We start from the raw sequence: 19,447 nt of genomic DNA, 5'->3' as shown, positions 1-19,447 counted from the left end.
GACTACACAGAAAAACTCGGCTCATTGCTTCCTTGCAGCTTCATCTACCCTCTCCCTCTTTTGCACTTTGAAACAGATTGTGTGTCCAGACATTCCAAAGCACCGTTTGAGAAAGGTCTAGGTAGGCCCATTGTTGAGATCCCTAAGTGTTCCATTGCACGTCCACTTTGCCTCACTGGAAGAGATCTTTGCCTATAACATGAATTTTGCCAAATACTTCCTGCAATGTCTTGAGACATTTGGATTTGAATCCTGTATAAATGGGCAGTTAGGACACTGCCACGTAGCCTTAAAAATAGACTGCAGAATGCTTAGTTTTAGACTTGACTCACTGCCTGCAAAAGTTGTCCACTTGTGAGCATCGCTGATACGTTTGTATTGTAGTTTGATGACATTATGGAGCAGCTTTAGGAATGTCTTCTTTTTTTTCTTTATAAAGTCCCAGCAATTCGGAATATCTTTTTGGATAAGTTCTCTCAGGAATGCGGAAGAAGGGGAAGAATTTCATCTCTGGTAGGCCAAACCATAATTCATGTTCAGATAGAGTCGGGATCCTGAAGGGAGGGCCAAACAGTGCCCATGTGGTTTAATTTTTTTTAGTTTCAAAAGTTATTATAATTACATAATGCAGTACCCCTTAGAATGTTATATCAAGATTTTAGGGTTATTTTACTGTATTTGTGACCCATATGGCCAATGATCAAAGAAAACTTTTATAAAAACATTGAGAATCTGGGTAAAATTATTTCTTTAAAAATTTAAAAATTGTGGTAAATATATGTGTGTAAAATTTACTATTTTAACCATTTTTAAGTGAATAACCTGTTTAGTGGCATTAAATACATTCACATTGTTGGGCAACCATTACCGCCATCCATTCCCAGAACTTTTTCTTCTTCCCCAACTGAAACTACGCGCCCATTAAGTAACAACTCCCCATTTCCTTCTCCAGTCCCTGATAGCCATCATTCTACTTTCTATGAACTTGATTACTTCAAGTACCTCATATAAGTGGAATCATATAATGTTTGTCCTCTTGTGACTGGCTGGCTTCACTTAGCCTGATGTCGTCAAGGTCGATCCATATTGTAGCATGGACCAGAATTTCCTTCTGTTCTAAGGCTGAATAATATTCCATTATATGTATATGCTATATTTTGTTTATCCACCCTCCCGTAGATGGGCACTTGGGATGCTTTCACCTTTTTCTTTCTTTCACCTTATGATCATTGTAAATAATGCTGCTATGAACATGGGCGTACAAGTCTCTTGAGTCCCCACTTTAAATTCTTTTGGATATATACTCGGAAATGATATGCTGGTGTATATAGAAATGCTATTTTTAATATTTTGAGGACCTGCCATATTGTTTTCCATACAAGTTCACCATTTTACATTCCCAACAGCAATGCCTAATGGCTTCAGTTTTTTCACATACTCATCAGCTTTTGTTATTTTCTGTTTCTCTTTTTGATAAAGTCATCCTAATGGGTGTGAAATGGTATCTCATTGTGGTTTTGGTTTGCATTTCCCTAGTGATTAGTGATATTGAGCATCTTTTTAAAGTGCTTATTGGCCATTTGTCTGTCTTTAGAGAAATGCGTATTTAACTTCTCTGCCCATTTTTTGAATTGGGTTGTTTGCTTTTTGTTACTGAGTTGTAGTAATTTCCCAACACTTACTTGCATTTTCAACTTTTACTATGAACATTTAAAATATATACAAAAATATGCTATAATAACCCTTATGCCTTCATCACTTATATTCAACAGTTAGCAACAAATGGCTAATCTTGTTTCATTTATACTTCCCACCATTTGAAGCAAATCCTAGAAATGATAATATTTCATCCAGCAATATTTCTATGTGTGACTCTTAAAAATAATGGTATGATGTTTTAAGCAGATATTGTCACGTGGTAAGTATATTGTAAGAGCACTTCTGTAGTTTGTTACTAATAGAGAATCAGGATTTGTGAGTGGCAGGAGCTGCAAGTCTAACTAGCCTTTGTGTTTTGCTCACTCTCCATTACCTATGGATACTCGGAAGTATGTGAAGGCAGTGATGGATTGCTACTGATCCATTCTTATTTCTTTTCCTGGTCCTCCTGGTTGACTACTAGTTAAGGGAGATTTAATTGGTTTAATTATTCTACCTTTGCCCTGGAAACAGGGCAGAGCTCCTGGCTTGGGTAGGAATCAAGGCCTGGTTGAGGCGCTCTAGGAAATCTAGTTTGTCTGCACATAACTTTATCCTACGCACCAATTATATTACATTACTTTTCATTCAATTATATTGTGAAATAAATCCCACCATGATAGTAATTTTGTATTTTTATAAAAGAGAAAGGCTTGAAGAGATTCAAGTGACACATCTTCTAATTTATTCTTAGGGCTTTAAAATAATTACTTTGGTTTCTTAATGATTTATTATTATGTTGCCTTTGAGCAAGTACACTGTTTAGGGGAGCCGTATTCTTGTAGTAATAGTGGATGATGCCCATTTAGATAAAGCAGCTTTTAACATTTTAATTAGAGATTAATGCTGTAAATCCGCTCAATAGTCTTATCTTTATTCTCAAGTCATTTTTGCCAATATGCTTAGGCAATTGGTAAATATCATATATCAAGTTTGCATTCTCTAGTTGTCTTTTTTTATATATAATCCATTTATAATTGCTCCCAGTGGCTGCCGAGGTACAAGTACAGTGTGACTCTTGCCTTCACCGAGTATGTCATCAAACATCACTGAGCACATCCTGCTGTTACAGTTAGGCTGATTTCTTTTTTCTAAATAACGCAGTTTATATTAAAAGTTCTAAATACTAGCTCTAAATACTGATTGATGTTAAGGATGAATCTAGTGGAATATTTACTTACTAATTAAAGAAGTTCTTTTCACATATATTTTTGTATGTACCCCACCCAGCAATTTAGTATAATCTTTGACAGTTTTTCTTTTAAATTCATGTATTGCAGTAATATTAGTAGTTAATCAGAAGCTTGAATGTGATTTGGAGGCCTTTCCAGAGATAGGATAGTTTATTAATAGAAATACAAGCGTTTAGGGAGTGGTTCTGTTTAATAACAATTTCATTTTTATCATTCAGTGCTTACATGTGGCATTTAAAATTAAACATTTCTCATTGTACAATAGTACACAGATCCATTCTTCATTCACTGGAGTCAAACAGTAACTTTGTAAAGGCAAACTGGATTTCCCTTAATTCAAGTTTGGTGTACATTCTTCAGGCTTTTTTCTTTGATTCAAAATACAGGGTCCAGCAGAAGTACGGCCTGCTTGAGTGTGGTTGGTAGGGTAATAATATGGGTGTAATAATTTATACTTTTAATTTGAACATTTCACCTAAAATGCCATATGGTGTGCTTGAGTGTGATATTGTTATGTTCCAGACCATGTTTATGATTTTGTAATTAAAAAAAGGGTGTTATTTGTGCTGGACCCTGTATATTTTTAAATAAACTTTACTCTTTGATGTGTTTTTAGAATTTCAGAAACACTGAGAAGATAGTACAGTTTTCATATATCCCAGACCCAGTTTCCCCTATGAACATTTTATATCCACGTGGTACATTTATGACAGTTAATGAACCAATATTGATATATTGTTAACTAAAGTCCACATTTTAGACTTTCAGTTTTCACCTAACTTCCTTTCTCTGTTCCAGGATCCCATACTGGTTACCACCTTACATTTGGTCGTCCTGTCTCTTTAGACTCCTCTGTGATAGTTTCTCAAATTTTCCTTGTTTTTCGATACAGGAGTGTTGGTCACGTATTTGTAAAATGTCCCTCAGTTGAGATTTGTCTGATGCTTTTCTCACGATTAGTCTGGGGTTGTAGGTTTTGGGGGCAGAAGACCATACGAGTGCAGTGCTGTTCTCATCACCTCTTGTCAAGAACATGCTCTCAGCCTGACTTGCCACTGTTGGTGTTGATGGTGGTCACCTGATTGAAGTGGAGTTTGTCAGGCTTCTCTACTGCAAAACTACCTCCCCCCACCTTTTCATGCTGTGCTCTTTGGAAGGAAGTCACTATGTGTAATCTACCCTTAAGGATTGGAGAGTTATCCCCACCACCACACTGAGGGCATCTATGTAAATTACCTGGAAATTTTCTGGATGGGGCATTTGTCTCCTTCATTAATTTATTTATTCAATGATATCAGTATGGACTCATTTATTTTATTCTTTGGATGACAGTCCAGTACTTCTTTATTATTCAAATTGCTCCAGCTTTGGCCAGTGGGAACTCTTTCAGTTGGCGCCTGTGTCCCTTTGACAGTGCTCAGTTATCGTTTAATTATTTTATTTTATTTAATTTTTTTAAAAAAGATTTTATTTATTCTTAGAGGGGAAGGGAGGGAGAAAGAGAGGGAGAGAAACATCAGTGTGTGAGAGAAACAATTTTTTAATTTTGCCTTAAAATTAACAAAACTTTACTAGCATTTACATTTAAGAGGATTTTGGAAGGGCAAATGTGTGTGTTTAACTGGAACATTATAATTTTAGCCATATTGTAATTTTTTGATTGTCCTTTTTTGGCTAAGTTACAGACTTGGTGAGGTCAGAAACACCAGCCATGTTCACTGTTGTGTCCTCAGACCTCATATCAGTCATGGTCTGACGTAATCATTGAGTGGTGATAAATTAACCTGGCAGCTAAATACTTGCATAATGAAACATCTGTAATGATGGGGTAAAGGGAACAACATGAAATGCCTAATTCACTTCCCTCTTGGCTCACTGTCCTCGCAGGAGGAGGGGATCTCATGCCTAGGCGTAAATTAAGGCAGGCTCTCGTGCGTAGAATACCTTGTCCCACCATAGTCACTGCCCTGTCGGGCTCTGCTAGGGGTGTCCAGCCTTTTGGCGTCTGCACCACACTGGAAGAAGAGTTGTCTTGGGCCACGCATTAAATACATTGCGACACGTAATCACTCACACACACACACACACACACACATACACTTCATAATGTTTTAATCAAATTTATGATTTTGTATTGGGCCACATGCACAGTCATCCTGGGCAGCAGCAAGTGTTGCTTTGGAACCTCTGAGCCTGACAGGGAGCTCCAGCAGCTCATGGGCTTGCAAAGCCATGCGGGCTGCACGCAGTCTGCGCACATCCCTGAGTTGCGGGCATGTCCCCGTCAGAGTTTGCACATTCTATTTCATTGTCTCCTTAGTGTAAAAGATTCCATTTTTTTGGATATGCTGGTTGGTTGTTTTTAATAAATGTGAACTGGTGAGTTAAGATGGCATTTAGTCAACATGTGCTAATAAGGTATCCTTGGTGAGCCACACATGGTTAGGTGCTGGGGTAAATGCAACCATCCACCGTGCAAAGGTCCCAGCCCACAGAGCTCACGGTCTACGTCACTAATTCTCTGACAGGCTCCTTCTCCCCCACTTCCTGAATCATTAGTGAAGTACGATTTATATAGTGAAACATATACAGATCGTAAAGGTACAGCTCAGTAAATCTTCACAAGCGGAAAACACATTTAACTAGCACCCAGATCAAGAAGCAGCATTGCCAGAACTCAGAGCTCCCTTCAGGTGCCCCGTTCCCCAGGATTGCTTCTCACTGGCATGTAAGGTTCACCTGGTTGTTCTGTGTCTATCATATGTATCTAAGAAAGTACTTCCTTTGCTATTTTACTGTAATAGCATCTAGGAATAGTGCTTCTGTTAATAGAGTTAATGAAAAAATTGTATGATCTTGTTGACAGATGCTGATCCTAATAATTGTACATAAAGCATTATTAAACACATCTCATCAAATTACATTCTTAACATCCCAAATTACCAGCCTAAATGATACTATAGCTTAAAATAACAACCGTCTTTCTAGTAAATCAATGAAAAAATGGAAGTGTCCTTTCAGAAACATTAAGGGAAAATAGTCACAGACTGGTGCGATCCTGGTATGTAGTAGTGCCCGGTAAAATTTCATTGAATGAAATATTCAAATTTCTGACTATCCAGGAGGAACGTTACGAGCCATGGCAGAAGAAAGGCAGCAGAGAGAGTGGAAAGCTTGAATCACAACACAGTGCTTACATTTGATGTAGTAGTCACTCTCCCTTCTTTTCTTCTTCAGCACCTGGTAACCCCTGAGGTACTTTCTATCTCCTTTGGAAGCCTCTTCTGGACATTTTATATAAATAGCACCTGACAGTAGTATGTGGTCTTCGTGACTGGTTTCTTTTGCTTAGCGCAGTGTTTTCAAGTTTCATCTATGTTGTAGCATGCGTCACTCCCTCATCCTTTTCAGACTGGACAGGCTATTCCTATCTGTCCTGTTGTGTGGGTATACCATATTCCGTTTACCCATTCATCAGTTGACGAACATTTTGACTATTACAAATAATGCTTCTGTGAACATTCATGTGTGCTTTTTTCTGTGAAAATTGGTTTTCAGTTCTCTTAGGTATATAATTAGTAGTGTAAGTGCTAGCTCTGTTTGCAACTCTGTTTAGCTTTTAGAGGACCTGCTAAACTTTTCCATAGTGGCTGCAGCACTTTACCTTCCCACCAGTAGTGTGTAAGTGTGTAAGTGTTCCACTTTGTCCATATACTCAACAATGCTTGTTATTTTCCTTTTTAATTTTTTATGGCCATCTTAGTGGGTGTGAAGTGGTGTCTGAGTGGTTTTGATTTGCATTTCTCTGATAACTAATCAAATTGAGGATCATGTGTAGACTGCCATCTATATATCTTTCATTAAGTTTTTTACCCTTTTAAAAATTACGGTCTTTTAATTGTTGAGATTCTCTTTGTCAGAATTATATACCTTATATTAAATGTTATCCCCTAATTAATAACAATTAATAGAGGACTGTTCTAGAATATAAAGAATTTGGGTGATGTTAGAATAACACAATTTATAGTCAGTATACAATTAAAAATCTACAGTCTGTATAAGATAATAGAAAATGTACAGTCCTCACAAACTTTGGCTGTTTCTGAACACAGAGTAAAATAGCATAGTCAGTTGTTTATGCAATAGCAGAGCCAGGGCTAAATAGATGTGCTGTTTACTTTCTGGTAATTATAGCGTCTCATTTGGTAGGATTTAAAGAGTATGCAGAAGTAGTGGGTTGGTAATGAGAGGTTTAAAAATTGCATTTTAAGGTAAAAGTTTTATAAATTTACTCTAAAATTAGAAGTGGTTAAATCACGTAAAGCTAGAGTTTAGGCATTGGTCCAGGATGTTCTGAGACTTACTGATAATCACTTAAAAGAAAGGATTTTGAATTCTCTGCACTTGAAACCTAACCAATGTCATCCCAATAAATTTTAAAAAATACAACAAAAATAACTTAAAATTTTCTTGCTGTTTAAATAGGACTCAACCAAGAAAAAAAGTAATGAGTGGTATACAAATACTTGTACTTCATGGAATTTCTAGTTAGTTCAGCATTATTTTCCACATGCTTGTGTTCATGTGAATTATGTGGTATATTTTGATACCTCTTCTTGTCTACAAGGATTCATAGTTTTTCCTCTTTGTGGTTTAGTAGGGGTTTGGTTTTTTTGTTTTTTTTTGTTTTTTTTGTCATCCTATTCTTAGTAAACAGAGAGAATCTAATGAAGACTTTAAGTGCCTGTAGGCACTGCCATTGGCACAATTGTAGATGTTGCTCCTTACTTAGGCCTAGTCCTAGCCATGCCTCTGCTATTGCTTAAAAATAACTCACTTCTAAGTTGAAGATTATCTTTAGAACTACTTAGGGGGGAGTAGTGAGGAAGTGTTCTTGCTGGGGTGGGAACTCAAATAAGAAACCAGTAGGATATGTGTCTTTAGACTTGTTAAATTCAGGTTTGTTTTTATTAGTAATGAGAGTTATGAATGATTTCGATTTGGGAGATTCTTTAAACTTGTTTAGCTGAAATGTCATATATTTATTTTTAATAGCAACAGTACAGATAGGCTGCAGAGGGATGTAGTAAGAAGAAAGACGTCCATTACTTAGATGTGCTATATTTCATAGGCTAAAGCTAAAGGGCAAAATATCATTACTACCGATTTGTAGCTGAATATTAAACAATAAATTGCAGGTGATCAATGCCAAGAGGTATGACAGCAGAGAGTGATAAATCTAAAGTGCGAGCATGGTCGAGTTCTAGGGTTCTTCTGGGGAGCCGTGACGGAATCTTCTCAGAGTTTAGAGAGGCGCGTCAAGAAAGTGGGCTTGAGGCCCAGTCTGGGGTGTGATAAAGGGAAAGCCCATCTGAATTTTCAGATTGTTGGATTATTCCTATCTCAGCAATGGAGATATAGGTAATTATAGGTAGTTTTGTACTAAATGTAGTACTTTACATAGCATACATAGATAATTGTATAAATGTTGGGAAAAAAGCCATTTTCACTTATTTAGAGATAGTAAAATTGATCGGAATTATTTTTAAAAAATGACAAAAGAATCCAGCCCCCAACAGGTGTTTATGGTCTGTCACAGTTACAGGATTTCAGGGTCCCCCAGCCAACAGCACAGAGCAGGGAGAAAGCAGGAGGTCCCGGCACCTTTCAGTCCTGCCTCTCACATTATCCCCACAGCCAGGGCTCTGGGACAGGTAGGTTGTACCAAGGCTCCCACTGACCCAGTTGATGGAAGAGACTGGGCCTCTTTCCAACCCCAGCTCCAAAGTGACAATGCCGCTTCTTTCCGGAGAGAGCCCCAGGGGAAAGCCCCAGGGCTGTGGCAGGGAGGCGTGAGCCCGGAGAACGGAACCTTAAAAGTACATTTTGGAACCAAATAAGAAACCCTGACTCTAATCCCCACCCCAGTTGGAGTGTACACCCCCGTCCCTCCACCTTCATTAGTGTACCTGACTTGTTTGGCTGACAGAGTCAAAATCATGGCCTTGGATGCCCCCAAAGTATAAAAAGATGTATGTTTAGGGATTCAGTTATTTAGCAGATGGTGGTCACTAAATAGTTCTTGAAGGAGATGGCCTCTTTTCTTCCCACATTTTAGTATTTTAAACACCTTTCTTGACGGAGCCTAAACTTGGCAGCATTATTAAAACAAACCTGCACAGTGAGGTCTTAGGGTCTTCCCAGTATGTAGTCAGAGTGGGTGTTTTTTGTTGTTTTTTGTCTTACTACATGATTCTGAAGTGGTGAATTTCTATGGCGCAAAAAACGTCACCTATAAATGTTTCTTTCTTGCTCACCAAAGAGAAAATGGGGGTTTCTGAGACGGCTGGAATTTCTTTGCTGTTATCTGTTACCCTGGTGTGGGCTGATCAAATTTCTCATTTCCAGGTTGCTAGGAAACAGGCAGCCTATCTTGTAGATACTGGCATATCATACCTCTTTATTCTTTGGACCTCTGTATTTCTTAGAATTGTCATGCTTACTTTCCAAAACCTAAATTATGCAGAGGCAACATGGTTATTTGACCAAGCTCAGGAAATATAAAACAGGTCAAAGATAGCAAAGCCAGGTTTAAAAAACATTATGGCTACAGTACATTAAGGCAACATTTTGCCTCTGTTTTTACAGCAGCCTCTTGCTTCTTTTTGCAACACTCCCAAGGCACAAGAATGGTTAGGTGGGAGTAGGCTGAGAATAATACCTTCTCCAGAGCTTCAGATAATGTTAAAAGTATTGCAAATGAACCATGGCCTCAGGAGCTCTATTTAAATAATTTAGTGATTTAGTGTCCTAGGAACATTGGGTTTACTATTGGTCTATTGCCCATATGCCTTCCTTTAAAAGGAAGGTTAGGTTACAATACAACAGTTTGTATTGTACAACACCTTAGGTTAGAATACAGTGATTTTTTTGGGAATGCTTTAAGTTTAACATTAGATTACATGGTTTTTTAAAATTTGATCAGATGGTAGATGTTTATGGAAATTTGGCAAAGGAATTTATTTGAAATTGAATGCTTTCCAGTATCAATCAGAAAAGTTTCATAGGCTTTCAATTTTGAATAGCATAGGGATTGGTTAAAATGTAATGACCTGGAAAGTTCTACTTCATGTTTTGAGAGGTCAGGCTCTCTCTTTTTCTCTCTCAATTCAAGATACAGTTCTTTGTAGCAGATGCTTTAGAGCTGGTGTATTTTATAAGTGGCTTAGTTGACTGTATGTATTATGCTCACCAAAGAGAAAATGGGGGTTTTCAGCCAGGACCCAGAACCCCAGTGAATATTTTGTCACTACTTTAACAAAGAATGGAAGAGTGATTCCCATTCTCAGCCAGTTTATCTTTTAAATGAGCTGTAGTCAGCTGTCATGCTGGAAAAATTAAATCTGATGTTTTTGTTCTATGAAGATGAATTGGGTAGACTAACCATATGGGCTATGGCAGGAAGACACAATTTCAGTGTGAGTTGAAGTAACTAACTGAAGCTGTACATTTGACTAGTGAGGAGGTTGCTGAGATATATTGACAGATTATATGTAGAATTAGATAGAATTTTGTTTTTGTAAATGTCTTAAGATCTAATTTCTGTGTGCAAACTGGTTTTAACAGTAAACCTTGGTTTGCTGTTATTTGTCTTTGTCTTAACATATTATTATTAGATTATTTTTATAACTTAAAAATTATGCAAGTGATAAATGTTGACTACAAAAAAATGAGAACATACATAAAAAATTTTAAAAATCCTCTGTAATCACATCACCTGAAGATAAACAGTGTAAACTGTAGAAGCCTATCATTCTAGACCTTCTTTCCATTATATATGTCTTTCAAAACCAAATTGTATAATGCATACCGTTTGGTAAATATAGCTTTTTTTCATGTGCCAGTATAGCATGAATATCCATCTGTTCAAGTCATCAAATTTTCTTCATTTTCATTTTTAGGCTGCTTAAGTAGGCTTTTGCAAGGTGAACTGTAATTTATTTAATGTTTCCCATGATTGGAATTTAGGTTGTTTCTAATTTTTTCTGCAGTGGCATTTACAAGGTGTAACAAAGCACATTTACAGTTATTTGTATGGAAAATAATACAATAATTAATAAATAATAATACAAGAATAAAGCCTGTGTTCTGTGTACTCACAGCATGAACCTGCTTTTGCCCCATCCTGTGTATCTGCCCTTTTGCCTCTGTCTGAGTATTGCCTTAGGATAAATTCTTGGGAGCAGAATACTTTGTAATGGATTTGCACTTTTTAAGGCTTTTGAAAGACACTGACAACTAGTTTTCTAGAAAAGCTATTTCAATTTTCAGGTTCTTCTGTCTTACTGGCTTTATACTTGCATTAAAACATGACATTTTTATGTAGTTGCAGAATGAGGAAGAGCCGGGAGAGCCTGAACAGGCTGCAGGCGACGCTCCCCCTCCTTACAGCAGCATCTCCGCGGAGAGCGCAGGTAGGTGCCGGAGGTGCCCGCAGAGCTCCTGACACGCACTTGGCCACGGACTTGGGTCCAGTGTGTGTTCATTGGTGTTTACCTTTGTGTCAGCTGTCCATAAGTAGTCTTTGACGTTATAATTAGTTCACAGCCTGAGGTGGAACAAACTCGAGTTACTGTTGAGAAGAACAGGTCAAACCCCTTTTCAGTAGGTTTTTTTTTTGTGGAACTCAATTTCATTCCAACAGACTCTTATTATAAAAGAAGTAGAAATTCAGGAACCAGGTGATCACCTAATTTTTGTTGTTTTTATAGTTTCCTCATTAGCTCTTTTGCTCTTTGTGACTCTAGTACCTATGGTGTAGAATATAGTATATTATGTTTTTTTATGCTCGTAAATTCTTTAAAAAAACAAACAAACTAGAAGTCTCCTAACTCATTCTGTTCCTCTAATTTAAACATTCCTCATAGTTTAAACCATCCTTAATTGACCTTTCATCTTCCCATAGTATGCAAGATTATCTTTTTAATTTTCATGTATATGTGTAGAGGGAGGGGGAAGAAGAAAAAAATCTCAACAGTTGAGGACTTTTGGTAACTAGAGCTTCCTGATAACTAGTTCTGCTTTAATTGCTGAAAGCTGACCAGTTTTAATGAAACCTCTTTCATATTCTCTAAAACACAACTGAAGCAGAGTGGCAAGTACGTGGCCCATGGTGCCCCAACTGAACTCAGCCTACCCCAGGGTGGATAGTCAAGTCGAAGACAGGGTTCATACCAGACAGCCTCAGAATGCTTTTCAAACAGCACTTCGGGCAGCTGTCGCCAGTGTTGTGAGATTAAATCTATTGGTAGTCTTGCCCTGGCCAGGTGGCTCAGTTGATGGGAGTGTCATCCCTCACATCAGAATGTGGGTTCGATCCCTAGTCAGGGCGGGTGTGAGAGGCAAGCATTCGCTGTTTCTCTCATATCAGCGTTTCTCTCTTCCCCCCTCCCTCCCCCTTCTTTCCCTCTCAAACCAATAAACATACCCTCAGGTAAGGATTTTAAGAAATCTATTGGTAGTCTCTGTGGCCCCGAGGCTGCCATTATAATTAGGAAGAACTTGAAAAATTTCTCACCTCTACTCTGGCTTCAAATTTTGAACCCTGTCTTCGTGGATTAGTTAAGTTACTTTTATTTTTAAGTATCTGAAACTAATAGTGCTAACTTCAGGTTTTGGAAGAATTCTAAGGTGTCTCATGGAATTAAATTAAGACGACAACAGCAAGACTGGGCGAAGAACTGCAGTGCTGTTTCCTGTGCTCTCATCTCTGCCCAGACTGTCAGTACTCGTCGTACATTAAACACGTTAGTGAAAATTTCAACTGGTTAATAAGAAATAGGATTCCTGTTTTATTAATGATAAATGTCCTTTATATTTATAGGAGGTAATTTTTTCTGAATATCTTAGTTTCTGCTCTGTAAAAACTTACAACCATTTTAGATAGAAATCTTTCTCAACCACATCATTCCCTTAGTCACTGACACCTCCTATTCTTTGTTTAAAATTTTCTTTATGATTACAACAGAAACAGTTCTCTGGAATGTATTTTATTCTGTACTGTAGTGATGCTTTTGTTCATTGAGACTCGTAGAACTTCTTGGCTCAAGAATCAAATCCCCCCTTGCTGTAAGATCACATCTCATTTTGCTGTCAACGTGAGGTCTTTTTCCTCTTTCATTTTTCATTAATCTTGCTGTGGGCCTCAACAGCAAATAACAGAACTTCTTAAGATTGGGTGTAGAGGAAGAGTAAACTGTAGAATGAGGCCTGAAGAACTCTCTTGAATAAAGTCTTTGGGTTTTGTGGCATTTTATCTGACTCCATAGAGGCCTTAAAAAAAAAAAGCAAACAAAAAACCTTTCACTTCCTGGGTCTCTATGAGCTCTTTTAGTTCCAGGTCAGGGAAATAGGTTTTTAGAGATCATAAGTTGCTCAAAACTATTAATTCTTTTTATTATTTATGAACAAGGGTTTTCCATTTTTACTTTTTTAAAAGGAAACCTCTAAAATGGCTTAAATGGCCTTCTTGCCTTTATTAAATTAACATGGCTTTTTTTTTTAGGTAAATGTTTACTGTGTATATTTATTAGTCCATTTATGAGAAAAACAGAAACAGAATGCAACACACATGTTGTGGGGGAGAAAAATCACAAGTCATTGTTTAGTATATTCACTTTACCTATTTTAGTTTGTGATATATAAATTTGAACAGTCTAACAAATATTAGATTTTTTTGTTTTGAATGTACTAAATAAACTTGAAAAGATTGTCATAAAACTTTTTCTGGAAACTTAAAATTTTATGATATGTATATGGATGGATTCTGTTTTTTAAAGATTTTATTTATGTACTTTTAGAAAGAGGGGAAGGGAGGGAGAGAAACAGTGATGTGCGAGAGAAACGATCGTTGGTTGCCTCTCGCACACTCCCAGCCGGGAACCTGGCTTGTAACCCCAGGCTTGTACCCCGACCGGGGATGGAACCGGTGACTTTTCAGTTTGCGGATGATGCCCAGCCCACTGAACCACACCAGTAAGGGATGGATTCCATTTTCTAAAAATCTTTTGAAATAGGGAAATAAAAATGTTCTTATGTTTCTCAACTTTTAAGGTTGTAATTACCAGTTTTATTCACATATTAAAAATCACAATGGCAGTGGGCTAATTCAACTTGCACATTTCTTTTTGTGATGTGACTTCAGTATGATTTGATTAAAACTAAAATTTTATAGGAAGTTATATATGGAATATTTTATAATATATAATACATGTGTGTATGTGTATACCTGCATATATGTGTGTGCATGTATATATGTTAAATAGTTATTTAGTTATTTTGACATGGAAAAAAGCCAAGTTCCTTAAATTGGATTAGGTGGAACTTTAGTTTCAATAATACAGTTTCCTATATTTTCTTCTAAAATCTTTGATATTTTATTTTTCCCATTTAGATCTGCATTCCACCTGGAGTTGTTTTTTCCTATATAGAGTGAGGTAGCAGTTAAGATTAAGTTGTTTTTCCAAATGGATATCCAGTTGGTCCAGCACCATTTCTTGAGAAAACCATTTTTTCACCATTGTACCACAGTGTGATCTTTGTCATAAAATAGCTGACCATATATCTGGGGATCTTTTTCTGGACTCAATATTCTGTTCTTTGGTCTATTTTTTCTTTTTTTATCTTTGTACCTGTGCCCTACTGTCTTAATTTGTGGAGCTCTATAATCTTGATATCTAATATAGGTCTTTGAGCCTTTTTGTTCTTTAAGATTGCTTTGGTTCTTCTTGACTATGTATATTTTAGAATCAGTTCGTCAGTTTTTATAAAATGGAACAAAACAAAAACCCTTCTGGAATGTTAGTTGGGATTACATTGACTCTGTGGATTAGTTTGAAGAGAATTAACATCTTTATAGTATTGCATTTTCCAGTCTGTAAACATGACATATCTATCTATTAAGATCCCCTTTAATTTCTCTCAATAATATTTTGTACATGTCAACATTAAGATCTTGCATTTTTTTATTAGATTTATTCCTAGGTATTCACTGTATTTTGATGCTATTATAAATGGAATATATATTTTTTTATTTTCTCTTTGTTGCTGGTATATGGAAATACCACTGATAGTTTATATTACGTAGGTACTCAGAGACTTTGCTTAATTTATATATTCCATTGGCTTGTCTACAGATGGGTACCCGTGGGTTTTCTTTGTACGCAATTGTGTCATCCATGATTAGGACCGTTATTTCTTCCTTTCCAATTATTTTATTGCCGTATTGCATCAGCTAGTAGCACCTCTGAGATAATGTTTGATTAAAGTGGTGATATTGGGCATTTTTATCTAAGTCTGTAATCTTAAGGTAGAAGGCTTTTAAAAATTTACCATTATGACATTTACCCTAGGTTTTTCAGAGATTTGTGGTCAGATTAAGGAAGTTTTTTAAAATTCCTAATTGGCTAAGTGTTTTCTTCTTAGTAGGTATTGAATTTTATCAAATGCCTTTTCTGCGCATGTGAAGAATAGAATTTTTTCTTTTTTCTGTTAATGAGGTGAATTGTATTGATTGATCATTAATTTCGGTAATTATCAAATTATAGTAAAATAGGAAGTTAATTACAATTAACCAAAGAGAAAAAAAAGAAAAATGTTAATCTTGATGAACTATAGGAATTATTTTCAAAATTTTGTTTTTTAAAAAATTGTATAGAAATTTAATCGATTTGTAAATAGACTTTTTTTGTAATAATAAATATTGAATCTTTTATAATAGAGTTCAATGAGAATGAAGATACAGCATTAAGAAGAGGAAATTAAAGATTTAATGCAGATAAATAATGGCTCTGTACCTCAGTTACCTTAGGCACGCCATAGAAAACAATACATGGAAAAAATAATGTGAAAAAAATCAAAGTACCAAAACAAACATGTGAGGAATGAATTTTAACTTCTTTTTAAGTTGATTTTTATGTTTATAAATGGGAGGAAACTACGGTACAGATTTACAAACACACACGGGTGAAGTATTTTTAGTTTAAGTGTTTTTCTTATGCCACTATTTTTATTAATAATAATTATGCCTTTGTGAGTATACCACATAACAATTGAAAAAAAGAGTTCAAATCACTTAGGAGAGCAAAGTGAGTCTGGAATTTAAATAATTGAAAAGTAGATAAATTTAAAAACCATTCCTAGTCTTTTATTAGTGGACATCTTTGAATCAGTTATTTTATATGTGCTGTTATGGTGCCTGGTTTGTTTTTTTTTTGCCAGAGTTCGTAGGAGTCCTTTTTTTCCCTGTATTCAACTAATCATCAGATACTTGTGACTCCCTTTTGTTCTGCAGTATATTTTGACTACAAAGATGAGTCTGGGTTTCCAAAGCCCCCGTCTTACAACGTGGCTACAACACTGCCCACTTACGATGAAGCCGAGAGGACCAAGGCCGAAGCTACTATCCCTTTGGTTCCTGGAAGAGTAAGTCCATGGGAATCAAGTTATCTTCATTATCCACTTTGATTTATTATGTATGATTTCATTGATTAGTAAAAGTACACCGAATTTTTAAAAACAAGCACATTTTATTTTGGGATAATAAACTCTTACCTCTTCCTGAAAATGATGAGGTAAAATGTACACATGAACAGAGAACCGCTGGTCAGGCCAGCTCGTTTCCTCTGAGTCTTTACTGCTGCCACCACTCTCCCAAGTCTCCTGGCATGGTGGGAAAGTCTCGGAGCAGGGGCTCATTTAGGAAATACATTGACTTCGTCTTGATTCTGCACGCTTAAATTTTTGGTGTTGCATAGATAGCTGTGAGGGAGATCTATGGAAATAATAAATAAGTGCATGTTTATGGAATTAAAGGGTCCTCACAATGATCTAAGATGACCCCTGTGCCATGACCGGTCCAGATTACACCGTCTGTCGGGGCGCAGTGAATTCAGATCCCATCTGGCCTGGTGTTAATTCATGGGAGTGCAGATGGCGTGTGATGAAAGCTAGCACTCTTGGTTCTTGATGCCAGACCTGTAAATGATGTAGATGTGGTTTAAATATTCATCCAGGTGGAAGTTGATACAGGTAGGGCCTTGGACCAGATCTTGGGAGAATGGGAAGTAGGGTAGTGTCCCCAGAAATGTGGGGTGATCAGGCCTCCAGACTCTAGTTCTGGCAGGAAACTGGAATGAAAGATAAGAAAGAACTGTATGTAGCTCAGTCTGGGCAGTGTAATGCCACAGGCCCCAAAAGTTCAGGCCTTAGAGTAACGAATTGTTTACAGACCATACCTTTAGGTTTGGGGCTCTTAAAACCACTGCTTGGCAGAAATAATAGTTTATAAATCTGGTCTAGGATGATGGTGATGTGCATTCCAGGGAGAAACTAAGAAACCTTGTGGCACTTCCTGTCTGAGGACAAAACAGTCTTAATGTAACTACCATGTATTGGAAACAACGTGATTGGTCCTATGCTTGGTACTTTTATATAGTATTTTATATATTATTTCCAGTACTCTCAGTAACCTCACAAGATAGGGATTATATTATCCCCATTTGCAAATGCAAAAACTGAGTCCCAGAGAGATTAAGTCGTTTGCCCAAAGTTGTGTAGCTAGTAAGTAACATAGATGAGAGCCAAATCCAGATATTCTAGGCTCCAGAGTCCTTGTATGTACTCTGTAGACCTGTTGGAATACATGGCAACTGACCTATGGAAATAGGCCAGGAGATTAGCTTTGGCTAATCACAGAACTCTTTAGAATGCTTTTATTTTACAACTGTACATACAGAGGTGGGCAAAAGGAGGTTTACAGTTATAATACAAATAATATAATTAATAAAGAATAATACAATAATAAACCATTTTGTGTACTTACAACTGTTAACCTACTTTTGCCCACTCCTGTATTTAGAAACATCTTTAAAGGGTTCTATATTCAGCAAACCTATGTAGAGCACTCCTTCATACAGTGCGTGCTATGTATTTTGCAGTGGGTATGTAGAAAGCTTTGTATAAGACAGTGTTTCTGCCACACAAGAGCTTAAAATCCAGCTGGGGAAAAAACCCACAAATACCCATATCTAAGGAGCAGCGTAGGAGCGGTGAGCAATAAGAACTGTGACTTTTTATTGTGTGATCAGGGGAAGATGGTGAATAAGAATGGTCCAGAGGGAAAAGCCCAGAAAGCAGGTATAAATTCAGCCAGGTGCAGGGCAAGTTTTGTGGATGTAGTAATTGGCTTTGCTTGAGCAAAGAGTTTGTGAACAGATCTGTAGGTTGTAGGATCTCCTGAATGTTAGGCTGAGGCATTTAGATTTATTTGTAGGTCACACAGACCTAAAGAAAAAAAAACCCACACAAAATTTTGATCTTCATCTGAGGACACTTTTTTATTACTTATAGAGAGAGAGGAAGGAAGAGAGGAAAGGAGAGAGAAAAACATCGATATGAGAGAAACATGGATTGATAGCCTCCCACACGCACCTAGACTGAGGATTGTATGAGCCCAGACCAGGAATCGAACCCGCAATCTTTCAGTTACGGGATGATGCTCCAACCAACTGAGCCAGATTAGCCAGGGCTTCAGAGTTTTTGAGCAGGGGTATGGTAAGACAGGTATGATGTTTTAGAAATATTAATCTGGCAACAATTGGTAGGGGGCATTTGCAATATTATATAGGTGGTTCTTGATGTTCGGTGGGGTTATGTCCTGATAAATCTATTGAAGGTTGAAAATATTGTAAGGTAAAAATACATTTGATTAACTTACCCAACAAATATCATATCTTAGCCTAGCCAGTTTCTATTAATGTATATCATTTCACACCACCATATAGTTGAAAAATAGAAAGTCAAACCATCATAAGTTGGGGACTGTCTGTATTGGAAATTATTTCCATGTATTTTTGTAGTATATCTTGGAGTAATTATGCAAAAAACGTAATTAGTTTCTAATTTGGCAAAGCTTTATTTATTCTGCTAATATGAAGTCAGAATTCTAGATATTTAGTATTTTAAAAAACATAAAATGCATTCTTATAAAAATTTTGAACAACAGAGAAAATGTGTTAAGTTAGGAATGGAAGCTTCCACTGACCCTTCCCTTTCTCTAGTTCCCACCCCCCAGGGGAAACCCTGTTAACAGCTTGCTGTGGATTTCCAAGCCCCCTTTCTGTGCAGAGCACATGTTGGTTGCCTATAAAGTTTTTTTTTTGTTTGTTTGTTTAATTTAAGGAACCCTCATTGGATTGTGTACAAGTCTACCACTTTTATGTGTATATTCATTTATTTTTCAGTATCTCAACTCATACCTACATTAATTGAAAAGGTAGGCTACCATATGTTGGTGTCAATGGTGGTCAAAGTAGTGTTCCTTCTAGACCGGCAGTTAGGATGGAAGAGATCCTGTCTGCCAATACAGTTGGAAGTGAGGTGCTTTCAGACCTGTGTCCCAATATAAACACATGGTGACGGAGCTGAGCAGCGGGCAGCCCTGTAGACTCTCCACGTGCGATCATGCTGTCCCCGCTTCCCTCTGTCAGTCTCACAAA

At 36.9% G+C, this 19,447-nt stretch overlaps 1 protein-coding gene across 1 annotated transcript in view; it reads left to right on the top strand.

Moving 5' to 3' along the window:
* The window catches only part of NDFIP1 (Nedd4 family interacting protein 1), a 36,465-nt gene that overhangs the window by 2,909 nt on the left and 14,109 nt on the right, over positions 1-19,447 (top strand). The window contains exons 2-3 of the mRNA XM_054568261.1: positions 11,278-11,365; positions 16,243-16,373. Of these exons, the coding sequence (XP_054424236.1) occupies positions 11,278-11,365; positions 16,243-16,373 (219 nt within the window). The remainder of the gene's footprint in view (positions 1-11,277; positions 11,366-16,242; positions 16,374-19,447) is intronic.

Source organism: Pteronotus mesoamericanus, unplaced genomic scaffold (genome assembly GCF_021234165.1).
Source record: "Pteronotus mesoamericanus isolate MK-2021 breed Mesoamerican mustached bat unplaced genomic scaffold, CSHL_Meso_final contig_2, whole genome shotgun sequence".
Lineage (NCBI taxonomy): Eukaryota > Metazoa > Chordata > Mammalia > Chiroptera > Mormoopidae > Pteronotus > Pteronotus mesoamericanus.
Note: the sequence above shows the minus strand (reverse complement) of the source record. Positions and strands in the feature narration are given on the sequence as shown.